Source organism: Ranitomeya imitator, chromosome 6, assembly GCF_032444005.1.
Source record: "Ranitomeya imitator isolate aRanImi1 chromosome 6, aRanImi1.pri, whole genome shotgun sequence".
Classification (NCBI taxonomy): domain Eukaryota; kingdom Metazoa; phylum Chordata; class Amphibia; order Anura; family Dendrobatidae; genus Ranitomeya; species Ranitomeya imitator.
Genome location: NC_091287.1, coordinates 370399927 through 370414292, shown reverse-complemented (window position 1 = coordinate 370414292; position 14366 = coordinate 370399927). Strand labels below are relative to the sequence as shown.

Sequence of the window (14366 nt, the reverse complement as noted above, 5' to 3'; positions counted from 1 at the left end):
AGGACTGCAGTACATCCACTTTGTAGTAATTTCAATCTCACTTTTTTTTTGAGTGAGACTAAACCAAACCTCAGGCCTTGTGCATAAAACAACACAATGTAAGTGGCAGAAAGTGGCTGGCTGATATACCACAAACTAACAGGACTGCACTATATCCACTTTGTGATAATTTGAATCTCACTTTTTTGGGGGGGAGACTAAACCAAACCTCAGGCCCTGTGCATAAAACAACACAATGTAAGTGGCAGAAAGTGGCTGTCTGATATACCACAAACTAACAGGACTGCAGTAGATCCACTTTGTGATAATTTGAATCTCACTTTTTTTTGGGGGGAGACTAAACAAAACCTCCGGCTCTGTGCATAAAACAACACAATGTAAGTGTCAGAAAGTGGCTGGAAGATATATGAAAAAATACAAGGACTGTAGTACAATTTCAATCTCTCTACAATGATCTCAGCAAGTAGGGCAGCAATAAAAAGGACTGCTGCACACAAAAGTGTGGACAAATAAACAAGATAACTGTGCAGAAGGGAGCAACAGGATTTTTGCTTTTAAAAAAGCAGTTGGTTTGCACAGCGGCGTGCAAACAGCAATGCAGCTATCAGGGAGCCTTATAAGGCAGTCTAATAAGCTACAGAGCTGATGCACAAAAATATAGCCTCCACTGTCCCTGCAAAAAAATGGTGGTGTTGGACAGTGGAAATCGCTACAGCACAATCAGTTTGGGGGTTAATCTTCCCTCCCTAACTATATCGCTTCTTCTGATGAAGCTGCCGCAACCTCTCCCTATGCTATGATCGGCAGAAGAAAGATGGCGGTCAGCGTGCACGCCCCTTTATAGCCCCGTAATGCCGCAGAAAGCAAGCCAATCACTGTCATGCCCTTCTCTAAGATGGTGGGGACCAAGACCTATGTCATCACGCTGCCCACACTCTGTGTCCTCCTTCATTGGCTGAAAAATGGCGCTGAACGCATCATACGAAATGCGACTTTGGCGCGAAGATCGCCGACCTCATGGCCGATCCCACACTAGGATCGGGTTGGGTTTCATGAAACCCGACTTTGCCGAAATTCGGCGATTTTTGAATTTGTCCGATCCGTTTCACTCAACCCTACTTATGACCATGAGATATTTCAGTTTTTCTTTTTTAATAAATTTGCAAAAATTACTACATTTCAGTTTTTTTCAGTCAGAATGGGTTGAAAAGTATACATTAATGTGAAAAAAGAACTTTTTTTTAATTTACCAAATGGCTGCAATGAAACAAAAAGTGAAAAATGTAAAGGCGTCTGAATAATTTCTGTTCCTACTGTAGATGCATCTTTTCTGGGGCAGCTGAGAGCTGATATTTTTAGTCTGGGATGGGGCAAATATCCATGACCCCTTCCTAAGCTATAAATATCAGCCGCAGCTGTCTGCCTAGCCTTTGCTGGTTAGATTCAATAGATGGACCCTATGCCAATTTTTTGTGGCTCCCCCTGTAAACTAGCCAGTGAAGGCTAAGCCGACAGCTGTGAGCTAGTATTAATAGCCCAGGAGCCCAATGGCTCCCAGAATATTAACATCAGCCCTCAGCCATCGGCTTTCCCTCTGCTGGTTGTGAAAATTACATGGGAGTCTTCTTTAAGAGTTGCTGTTCGGTTACAGCCTATGTACGTTCATTCTGCTAACGCTACTTCATTGGCTGGTGACAATGTGTATGGATGTTTGTGTTTACTTCCTGCCTTAGCAATGAGGGCCTGTGGCTGACACATTTTCATTACTAAACCTAGGGTTTGGTGTCAATTACAGATGCTGACACCAAGACATAATCCCATTTCTCGATGCCACTGTATCAGAATGAAAAAGGTAGTGTTGAACCAAGAATTTACATCACAAAACTTTTTTTTTAATATCTTTAGTTTTCTCAAAAAAAAGCCTTCATTACTCTACAAAAATGCGTGCAAAAACACACACCAAACCATGGAAAAATGCACTAAAAATCATGGCAAAACGCACGTTTTTCTGCCAAGAGATGCAGAAACCTTTCAGAAAATAATGCAAGCAGATACTCAATGTGCACAAATACTCTAAGTGTTCGACTTCCTCCATGTTTCTTGTGCGAAGCAACTCTAACTTTTCAATACTTATTCAATACAATTTTCAGTAAGCTGGTGACACTAAATTCCCTGCAAGCTTTCTGCCTGTAAGATGTAGAGTATATTACAGCAGTCTGTAGTCTGGATTCTAATTGTAGGCTACAGGCTGCCAAACCAGTGATTGAAATATAAGGTCATTATAGCAAGCTAAAATTCTACTGCCATTATACTTATAGTATAACTAAATTCCTTCTACAGATTAGAGTCTAATTTATTTATACAGTTCTTTCATGAAATTGTTAATGTACTTACTTTTATTCCCCAAAAGACAAAAGTCTTGTAAAAGTGATACCTTTGTTGGCTAATCATAGAAAAAATATATTTGTAAGCTTTCAGAGCATTCACTCTTACAATACTTTTGTTTTTTTGGGGTGACATAAAACTATTTACGGTACATAGATTTTTATGACTAACACTGTACCACAATATAATATTTTTTTATTGAATTTCAGGAAATTGTTAAAGGCAACCTGTCACATGAAATTTTTTTATTAAGCTGCAGATATGGAGTCAATCTGCAGGTTAATAGTGTTCTGAACCTGCGGCTTATAGGAAATAAACTTTATTTGTTCCGGCAGCCTCGTTTGTTCAGTCACGGTGATGACACCAATCTGGATTCAGTCACTGCTCTGTGTCTAGAAGGCGGCGGCTGTAACGACTACCCCAACATTGGGGGACCTCAAACTTTGCAAAAGGGCTGGCTGTCAATCAGTGCTGGGGAGGGCACAGTTACAGCCACCACTCCCTGTACATTGAATGATGATTGAAACTGCTGGTGGCACCTCTATGACTAAATGCTGAACGCTGCCGGGAGGAATAAAAATAATTTCCTCCTCACAGAGGGCCTCTAAGAGCCAGTGCCAGGCAGGTACAAAGCACTAATAACCTGCAGAACAACCCCATATCTGCAGGCAATAGCATTTTTTCACGTGACAGGTTCCCTTTCAGTTAACTTTTTTTGTACTGTATTCTCTACAGTAACTAAAACAATATTTTCTCATAAAATTATATGAATCGCATAATGCATGAACAATTTAATAAATTACTTTTTATATTGAATATTTGCCATTTTGTTGTTTTTTTCTCAAAATAGATATTCAATTGATCGCAATACCGACCTGGAGAGATATTTTAACATTGATGCCAACACCGGACTCATTACTATAGCGAAACCTTTGGACAGAGAGACCAATGCTGTCCACAACATAACAGTTTTGGCAATCGAGAGTCGTGAGTAAATGTGCTATTTATTATTTAATTCAGAAAGACTGACCATTTTCTGCAAAGGTTTTTTGCTGGCTTATGACTTTGGTTCACATGCATTAAAAGATGAAAGGAGGAGAAGCCATGTAGCACAACATGTGAGCTGCACCAACGGTACAAGGGTATTAGTTGGCTCAAATTATGCTTTGCGCAGTAATAGAAAGTAACAACTTTTGCAGATAATTTATTTTGCAACGCTTCTGTGCAACCTGCTTCATTTCTGTTTCTGAGGTCTGAGTTCAATGAAAAAGATGTGCAAATCCTATTTTCCTTATGACAGGTTGGAGCCAAGTTGTTAAAACGAAGACTGAGATTTTTGTTACATGTGCTCTGCCTCGAATTAAGGTGTCTGATAACCTCTGAAAAAAGAATATAAAGCTCCCTGCCATTGATTTTACGTATGAGTGGTGTAATACTATTGAAGTGAATTTATTCCTTTACTGATACCTTCAAGTACTATAAAATGATCTGAAAACAAATAGCACACCCTAACACAATATTTATTTTAAAAGCGTTATTAAAAGTGTGTATTGCTTTTTTACTGCCTCAAACATCTGTTAATCTGTTTTCATATTTTCCCCATATGTAACGATAAGAAATATACACTAAATCAACAATAAATGATTGCCTTCATAGCTCCGTGCATCTGAGAAAAAAACTTCTGAAATCTTGAGAAGCTGAAAAATGTGAAGGCGTTATAATACTGCTAGAACTAAAAAATGAAGTATGTTCCCACATGAAATGGTAAAGATAGAATGTATCAAAACAATTTAGAAAGGATTGGGCATTTCTCCTTAGAAACAGAATCTACCAGTTTCCTGATTTTAACCATTTATAGTATTGATCCACAGATTTAAGGGGAACCTGTCACCCCCCAAATCGAGGGTGCGCTAAGCCCACTGGCATCAGGGGCTTATCTACAGCATTCTGGAATGCTGTAGATAAACCCCCGATGTATCCTAAAAGATGAGAAAAAGAGGTTATATTATATTCACCTGGGTGGGTGGTCCGATCCGGTGGGCGTCGCGGTCCGGTCCGGGGCCTCCCATCTTCATAGGATGATGTCCTCTTCTGGTCTTCACGCTGCAGCTCCGGCGCAGGTGTACTTTGTCTCCCCTGTTGAGGGCAGAGCAAAGTACTGCAGTGCACAGGTGCCGGGAAAGGTCAGAGAGGCCCAGCACCTGCTCACTGCAGTACTTTGCTCTGCCCTCAACAGGGCAGACAAAGTACACCTACGCCACAGGCGCAGCGTGAAGACCAGAAGAGGACGTCATCTGATGAAGATGGGAGGTGCCGGACTGGACTGCGACATCCATTTGACCGGACCGCGACACCCATCGGACGGGACCGGGACCGCCCCTCGGTGAGTATAATCTAACCTCTTTTTCTTATCTTTTAGGATACATCAGGGGCTTATCTACAGCATTCCAGAATGCTGTAGATAAGCCCCAGATGCTGGTGGGCTTAGCTCACCCTCGATTTTGGGGGTGACAGGTTCCCTGTAACCAAATGCCATTTAATTAAGATCAGGAAAGAATTAATCTATCTACCTATCTACAGTATCTATAGCAAAAAGTGAGAGCAGCACAGAAAAAACTAATTCTGGGTGCAAAGTCCCTCAGGCATGTACCAAACCTTATAATGAGAGTCCAAGAAGTCAAAGGTAGCACACCATTGCAAATGAGTTCAAGCCATGAGAAAGGCTCTCCATTAGCTGAAACGTCTCCATGATGGGATATTAAACTTGAACACTTTTTCAACTCATTTGCAATGGTGTGCTGCCTTTGAATTCTTGGACTCTATCTATCTATCTATCTATCTATCTATCTATCTATCTATCTATCTATCGATGTAACTCATATCTATCTATCTATCGATATAACTCATATCTATCTATCTGTCCCATATCTATCTAGACAAACTGATAGGGAATTTAGATTGTGAGCCCCATTGGGGACAGCGATGATAATGTCTGCAAACTGTATAGCGCTGCGGAATATGTTAGCATTATATAAAAGTAAAGATTATTATTATTAATCTATCTATCCTTCCATTTTTACCTCAGTGTGTGATTAGTGTTAGAGAAGTTAATGACAAAGCTTCTCCAATACTTTGCAATGTTAAACACGTACCGCACACGGACTATACATGGATGCCATCTGTGTGCTGTACATGTTTTTCACTGACTCATAGACTTGTATTGGCCCTTGTCACTAGTGCTGCCTGAAAAAAAAATGGACATGTCTCTGAGTATTTTGCAAAACGATGCCCGATGTACTGGAAACACGAACATGTGAATGTTGTGCAAATCAGCATCAACATTAAGCACAGTATTTGGCTGTCCAATGTTATAGAAGTGAAGTCACCACTGTAGACAAAACTGTCGGGAAACAGAAGGGGACTGAGGCTTCAATAGAAAAGTGCTGTTTTTTTTGTAATGCATCACCAATGCTGGCCCCCTTGTTAATTAAACAAACAATTTTTTTAATCATATTTTTTCCCCCCGGGGTTCTAACTTTGGACTTCACTTTTTATACATTAAAACATTCCTCAGAGACATGTCTAGTTTGGAAAATACATTTTCAAACATTGTGTCTGGAATTTTTGGTTTTCCTTATTTGGTATTTTGATAGTTTAGCTAAAACCTGTCCAAGGTGAGGCTGAGCTTGTCTATGTACTATACAAGTACAGTCCATTAAAGACTTTTTTTAGAATTTAAGGAAAATGTTTTTGAGGAAATAGGCTAAAAAAGCCCTATGCTCACCTCTTCAAATCCTGTCAGTCTCTGATTACTTCTTGCAGCAGAGCTTTACATCATGTAACCACTGCCGCCAATTACTTATTTCAGCAGTCATGTGCTGTACTTGCTGGCATGTCTGTTAAGGCTAGTGATGGTCTGCATCTTTCACCAGAATGATGTATTGCATTTTATCACTGCAGGAAAGTAATAAAACTGGCAGGTGTCATGCTGCTGCAATGCAGATAGGTGAAAACTTTACTAGGTGGCTTTAGAGTGGAAGGCGGTCTGCACCTAGGCAAAGCAGGCCTGTAGTGCAGGAAAGTCAAACAAGCCAGGATGATATAGTCAGTAGCACAGATCCAAAGGAATTGACAAATCACAGAGTCAGAGACAAGCCAAAAGGTCAGTAACAGTTAGGAGTGGATAAGCCAAAGACAGAAGGCAGAAGCAGGTCAGGATACAAGACAAGTCAAAATCAGGGAGTAAAAACACATAAATGGGAAACACTAAGTCAAGATGGGGAATTGGGAATACAGAGACATGGGTTCAGGTAGATAACGCAGCAGGAAAAGTCAGGATATACCAGCATCAGCTACAGACGCCATAGGCAGAACTATAACTGACACCGCCTGCAAGATGCAACAGAGATAAATAGCAAAACCTGAAACCAGACTGAGGCTGAGAACAGTTAACCCTGACACGATCAGACTGGAAAATTGAATACAGACCTCAAAAACTGGTCTGGATAATGACAGCAGGAACCAACCACAGGAGCAGTAATGCAAGATGTGACTGTGGGATTTTTCATTTATTTTACTTCTTACTCTTTCCACTTTTCATACATCTCAGAAACACTCTTTCATTTCAATGAAAGCCATGTAATACATTATTTCCTCACGGTTTATAGATGACTGCTAGATACATTCTACAGTTAGCAGTGAACCCTTTAACTAATTCAAATCAATAGAGGCTGAGCTGCAATCCCTAAAAATGTCCACTACACAAGGCTGTAAAGCTGTGGTAATCCAGTTCCATATAATGGAAACCTTGGGCATTTGCAGAACCTGGTATTAGCTTGTAAGAGGGAGAGTCAGCTGTTATACACCTACCTGCATGATATTAATTGTAGATCATCAATATCTAGAGGTCAGAAATATCTTAGTCCTTTTCAATAGAATGAGTCATTAATATCTTAGTCCTTATTAACTCTTTTAACCCCTTAGTGACCGCCGATACGCCTTTTAACGGCGGTCGCTAAGGGTACTTAAACCACAGCGCCGTTAATTAACGGCGCTGTGGAAAAAGTCCATAGCGCCCCCCAGAGGCCGATTTTCTCCGGGGTCTCGGCTGCCGAGGGTAGCCGAGACCCCAGAGAACATGATTCGGGGTTTTTTTAACCCACCCCGCATTTGCGATCGCCGGTAATTAACCGTTTACCGGCGATCGCAAAAAAAAAAAGCAATCTCTTTTTAATTTCTCTGTCCTCCGATGTGATCGCACATCGGAGGACAGAGAAAAGGGGTCCCAGGTGGCCCCCCCAATACTCACCTAGCTCCCCCGATGCTCCTCGTGTCTCCCGGTGGGCGCCGCCATCTTCAAAATGGCGGGCGCATGCGCAGTGCGCCCGCCGGCCGGCACCGGGAGAATCTTTGGGGTCTCGGCTGCCGGGGGTAGCCGAGACCCCAAAGAGCATGATCGGGGTCGGTATTACCGACCCCTGTTTTGCGATCGCCGGTAATTAACTGTTTACCGGCGACCGCAAAAAAAAAAAAAAAAGTAAAGTGTAATTCTCTGTCCTCTGATGTGATCGCACATCAGAGGACAGAGAAATAGGGGGATTCGGGGACCCTAGCATACTCACCTAGGTCCCTGGATCCTCTTGCTGCTCCTCCTGGCCGCCGGCAGAAGAACATGGCGGACGCATGCCCAGTGCGCCCGCCATCTGTCTCCATCTGCCGGCCGGCAGGAGAACAGCAGTTGGTGCTAAAATTAGGGTTAGGGTTAGGGTTAGGGGTAGGGGTAGGGTTAGGGGTAGGGGTAGGGTTAGGGTTAGGGTTAGGGGTAGGGTTAGGGGTAGGGTTAGGGTTAGGGTTAGGGTTAGGGGTAGGGTTAGGGGTACGGGTAGGGTTAGGGCTAGGGGTAGGGTTAGGGTTAGGGTTAGGGCTAGGGTTGGGGCTAAATTTAGGGTTAGGGTTGGGGCTAAATTTAGGGTTAGGGTTGGGGCTAAATTTAGGGTTAGGCTTCTTTCACACTTACGTCGGTACGGGGCCGTCGCAATGCGTCGGCCCGACATACCGACGCACGTTGTGAAAATTGTGCACAACGTGGGCAGCAGCTGTAGTTTTTCAACGCATGCGCGGTCAGAAATGGCGGATGCGACGTACAAAAAAAGTTTCATTGAACTTTTTTTGTGCCGACGCTCTGCCAAAACACAACTGATCCAGTGCACGACGGACGCGACGTGTGGCCATCCGTCACGATCCGTCGGCAATACAAGTCTATGGGCAAAAAACGCATCCTGCGGGCACATTTGCAGGATCCGTTTCTTGTCCAAAACGACGGATTGCGACGGAATGCCAAACGACGCAAGTGTGAAAGTAGCCTTAGGGCTAGGGTTAGGGTTGGGGCTAAAGTTAGGGCTAGGGTTGGGGCTAAAGTTAGGGTTAGAGCTGGGATTAGGGTTAGGGTTTGGATTAGGGTTGGTATTAGGGTTAGGGTTGGCATTAGGGTTACGCTTGGGATTAGGGTTAGGTTTGGGATTAGGGTTAAGGTTAGGGTTGTGATTAGGGGTGTATTGGGATTAGGGTTAGGTTTGAGGTTAGGGTTGAGATTAGGATTAGGGGTGTGTTGGATTTAGGGTTTTGATTAGGGTTATGGTTAGGGTTGACATTAGGGTTGTTTTGGGGTAAGGGTTGTGATTATGGTTAGGGTTAGTGATTAGGATTATGGATCAGGTTGGGATTAGGGTTAGGGGTGTGTTGGGGTTAGGGTTGGAGCTAGAATTGGGGGGTTTCCACTGTTTAGGTACATCAGGGGGTCTCCAAACACGACAGCCAATTTTGTGCTCAAAAAGTCAAATGGTGCTCCCTCCCTTCTGAGCTCTGCCGTGCGCCCAAACAGTGGGTTACCCCCACATATGGGGCATCAGCATACTCGGGATAAATTGGACAACAACGTCTGGGGTCCAATTTCTCTTGTTACCCTTGTGAAAATAAAAACTTGGGGGCTACAATATCTTTTTTGTGAAAAAAAAAATATTTTTTATTTTCACGACTCTGCATTCTAAACTTCTGTGAAGCACTTGGGCATTCAAAGTTCTCACCACACATTTAGATAAGTTCCTTGGGGGGTCTAGTTTCCAAAATGGGGTCACTTGTGGGGGGTTACTACAGTTTAGGTACATCAGGGGCTCTGCAATCGCAACATAATGCCCACAGACCATTCTATCAAAGTCTGCATTCCAAAAAGGCGCTCCTTCCCTTCCGAGCTCTGCCGTGCGCCCAAACAGTGGTTTACCCCCACATATGGCGCATCAGCGTACTCGGGATAAATTGGACAACAACTATTGCAGTCCAATTTCTCCTGTTACCCTTGTGAAAATAAAAACTTGGGGGCTACAATATCTTTTTTGTGGAAAAAAAAATATTTTTTATTTTCACGACTCTGCATTCTAAACTTTTGTGAAGCACTTGGGCATTCAAAGTTCTCACTACACATCTAGATAAGTTCCTTGGGGGGTCTAGTTTCCAAAATGGGGTCACTTGTGGAGGGTTTCTACTGGTTAGGTACATCAGGGGCTCTGCAAACGCAACATAATACCCGCAGACCATTCTATCAAAGTCTGCATTCCAAAACGGCGCTCCTTCCTTCCGAGCTCTGCCGTGCGCCCAAACAGTGGTTTACCCCCACATATGGGGTACCAGCATACTCAGGACAAATTGGACAACAACTTTTGGGGTCCAATTTCTCTTGTTACCCTAGTGAAAATAAAAACTTGGGGGCTAAAAAATCTTTTTTGTGGAAAAAAAAATTTTTTTATTTTCACGGCTCTGCATTATAAACTTCTGTGAAGCACTTGGGCATTCAAGGTTCTCACCACACATCTAGATAAGTTCCATGGGGGGTCTAGTTTCCAAAATGGGGTCACTTGTGGGGGATTTCTACTGTTTAGGCACATCAGGGGCTCTCCAAACGCGACATGGCGTCCGATCTCAATTCCAGCCAATTCTACATTGAAAATGTAAAACGGCACTCTTTCACTTCCAAGCTCTGCGGTGCGCCCAAACAGTGGTTTATCCCCACATATTGGGTATCGATGTACTCAGGAGAAATTGCACAACAACTTTAGTGGTCTAATTTCTCCTGTTACCCTTGTGAAAATAAAAATTTGTGGGCAAAAAGATCATTTTTGTAGAAAAAATGCAATTTTTTTTTCACGGCTCTACGTTATAAACTTCTGTGAAGCACATGGGGGTTCAAAGTGCTCGCCACACATCTAGATAAGTTCCTTAAGGGGTCTAGTTTCCAAAATGGTGTCACTTGTGGGGGGTTTCCACTGTTTAGGCACATCAGGGGCTCTCCAAACGCGACATGGCGTCCAATCTCAATTCCAGCCAATTCAACATTGAAAAAGTAAAACGGCGCTCCTTCACTTCCAAGCTCTGCGGTGCGCCCAAACAGTGGTTTACCCTCACATATGGGGTATCGACGTATTCAGGAGAAATCGCACAACAACTTTTGTGGTCTAATTTCTCCTGTTACCCTTGTGAAAATAAGAATTTGTGGGCGAAAATATCATTTTTGTGTAAACAAAAGCGATTTTTTATTTTCACGGCTCTACGTTATAAACTTCTGTGAAGCACTTGGGGGTTCAAAGTGCTCACCACACATCTAGATAAGTTCCTTAAGGGGTCTAGTTTCCAAAATGGTGTCACTTGTGGGGAGTTTCCACTGTTTAGGCACATCAGGGGCTCTCTAAACGTGACATGGCGTCCAATCTCAATTCCAGCCAATTCTGCATTGAAAAAGTCAAACGGCGCTCCTTCACTTCTAAGTTCTGCGGTGCGCCCAAAAAGTGGTTTACCCCCACATATGGGGTATTGGCGTATTCAGGAGAAATTGCATAACAAAATTTATGGTTACATTTCTGTTTTTACACTTGTGAAAATAAAAAAAATGGTTCAGAATTAAGATGTTTGCAAAAAAAAGTTAAATGTTCATTTTTTCCTTCCACATTGTTTCAGTTCCTGTGAAGCACGTAAAGGGTTAATAAACTTCTTGAATGTGGTTTTGAGAACCTTGAGGGGTGTAGTTTTTAGAATGGTGTCACACTTCATTATTTTCTATCATATAGACCCCTCAAAATGACTTCAAATGTGATGTGGTCCCTAAAAAAAAATGGTGTTGTAAAAATGAGAAATTGCTGGTCAACTTTTAACCCTTATAACTCCCTAACAAAAAAAAATTTTGTTTCCAAAATTGTGCTGATGTAAAGTAGACATGTGGGAAATGTTATTTATTAACTATTTTTCGTGACATATCTCTCCGATTTAAGGGCATAAAAATACAAAATTTGAAAATTGCAAAATTTTAAAATTTTTTGCCATATTTCCGTTTTTTTCATAAATAATCGCAAGTAATAACGAAGAAATGTTACCACTAACATGAAGTACAATATGTCACGAAAAAACAATCTCAGAATCAGCGGGATCCGTTGAAGCGTTCCAGAGTTATAACCTCATAAAGTGACAGTGGTCAGAATTGCAAAAATTGGCCTGGTCATTAAGTACCAAATTGGCTCTGTCACTAAGGGGTTAATCAAAAGATCAAGCAATATACTAATAATAATATTACTAACAATTCTGCTATTTGACACCATATATGCACCATATGAAAAAACTGTTGGGGAACAATTTTTTACTAGAGAGCACTTTTTGAAAGCCAGTGTGTTAGGAGTCGAGTTCCCGCCACTGGACGGGGGGAATCTCGAACCATGTCTGCTGCAGTCTCTCATTCTGCATCAGCCGCAGTGGAGCCTGCTCAGCGGAGACGTCGGTCCCAGCGTCTCGCTCAGTCTGATTCTGTGCAAAGGGTTACTGCTGCCTTTCCAGGCTCTGTCATTGTAGCCTGTACTTATCAGCAGCGAGCAGACAGCTCTGGGACTAAGTCCTGCTTTTCCCCTTCTGAGCATGCCCAAAAGAAGACCTCTCAGTGGAGGTCTGGGGTCACATGCTCAGGTACTGCAGTAGCTCCTATTGGTCTTCTGGAAAGGTCCTGAAGCTGCTCAGTTACTGTAGCAGTTCTCATTAGTCCTCTAGGAAGGTCCTGAACTTGCTGCAGCTATAAAAGGTTTGCATGGCCGCACGGCCATGCGCTAGTATACACTTGTTTATGTGTGTGTGTTGTGAGTGTAAGTCGCTCTTTAATTATCCCCTCCCTTGTGTTTGAAAGCTTGCATAAGGAGGATGATTGTAATCTAGTGCCCGACTTGTAACCAACAGTGGTACACAAACAACGTCTATTGCTGTGACTGCAAGTGTGGCGCTGTGCGCCATCAACGCGCTTTCCAAACCCAAGTCTGGGTAGTTAGTGGCATCTGCCAGTGCAGCATCGCATGCACTTTCATGCTATTTAATTATTATTTCTATTACGTGCGGTACTGCGGCCCTGTGACGCAACAGGGTTCGCTTCTTTCAAACATAGTGAAGCTAACCCATGTGTATCCTCATTGTACCGCCACATAGTCTGTCATTGCTTAGCAGCAGGTTCTATCTCTGCACGGTGGACCCTGGGTGGCGGACGCACCTTATTCCTTTTCTCCAATTATTTGGTGCATTCCGCTAGCCCTAACATGGTGTTGAATGAAATGGGCTGTCCTGCAATCTTATTTCTATTTCATCCCCAGGGGTTGTAATGTTGTGAAAATCAGGACTCTTCATGGGCCATTCAAGTTCTTACACCAAACATGCCTTTACAGGCTTCGATTTCTGAAAATCGACATAGAAAAGTGCCTTAACCAAACTATTCTTACAAATTGGAAAGCAATACAATTGTCCAAAAACTATTGGAATGCTGAAGTAGTAAGATTTCCCTTTGTTCAAACTATGAGGCAAAGGCAAATTCCTAAAACATAATTCTATAGGATTAACCCTCTCCAACTAATCCTTACAATTAGCACAATGCAGTCCGGCAGATAATGTTTTCCTTGCATTTGCCAAATTTACATTCGTCTATCAGACTTACAGATTTGTTATATCGTGTTATATTATAATGTGTTGATTATGAGAAGTGATATATATTTTTTCACTGATAGGGCCCTTTGGGGCCAAAAAAGGGTTTTTTGGGGGGTTAGTAACAATAAAAATAAATTTGTATACATGAATTTACCCCTCTGTTGTAAAATGGGCACCCATGCACTTTATAAATTTTATATAATGTATCTGTGATTTAGTGTTTTGAAATTATTGATATTGGGCACTTTGTGCAGTCTATGCACTTTACCATGTATATATTTATATCATCATCCTGAGTGCATGTATATGTGCATAATAGTATGTGTGGGCATGTTTTGTTCCCAGGATACGATGACTTAGAATTATTAGAAACTATTAATAACGTATTTTATGTACACTTTAGCCTGGGGTATTTTGATATAGATATCTTGATACTGACCCATTTATGTATAGGGCTTTCAATATATGTGTTCATACTTGTTGCAGAGCTCTGTTACTCATTTTGTAGGGCAAATTTCAGCAGCTAACGTAGCACCACTTATGTAGGGTCTCTTGGTATCCATAGTTATTTATAACACAATTGGTGGTTACTTGGTGTGCTATTAGGCTAGGGTCACATTGCATTAGGGCAGTCCGTTTAGCGCATAGCGCTACGGACTGTGCTAACGCAATGTCCCAAAAGGGATCACGTTAGCCGATCCCGCTAGCGCAGATCGGGGAGCAAACAGCGTTCGCTGTCCGTCACTCAAATGACAGCACATCGTTAGTGCACGCCCAATGTGGGCGTGCGCTAGCGATGTGTTCACCATTGCAGGCAATAGCGGCATTAACGGACTTCGTTACACCGCGTTATGCCGCGGTGTAACGTAGTCCATTAAACTCGGTCACATAACGCAATGTGACCCTAGCCTAAGGCTGTAGCCCCCTTTACATGTTACTTGGCGTCCCATATTACGGTTACTCCTGTTGTATCTCAACTGTGTTAAGAT

The 14366-nt window shown here is 42.4% G+C and overlaps 1 protein-coding gene across 2 annotated transcripts in view; it reads left to right on the top strand.

The window, feature by feature from the left end:
- Nucleotides 1-14366, top strand: part of LOC138642675 (cadherin-7) — a 596493-nt gene that overhangs the window by 530620 nt on the left and 51507 nt on the right. For both annotated transcript variants that reach the window (XM_069730993.1, XM_069730992.1), the window contains exon 8: nucleotides 3236-3372. In XM_069730993.1, the coding sequence (XP_069587094.1) occupies nucleotides 3236-3372 (137 nt within the window). The remainder of the gene's footprint in view (nucleotides 1-3235; nucleotides 3373-14366) is intronic.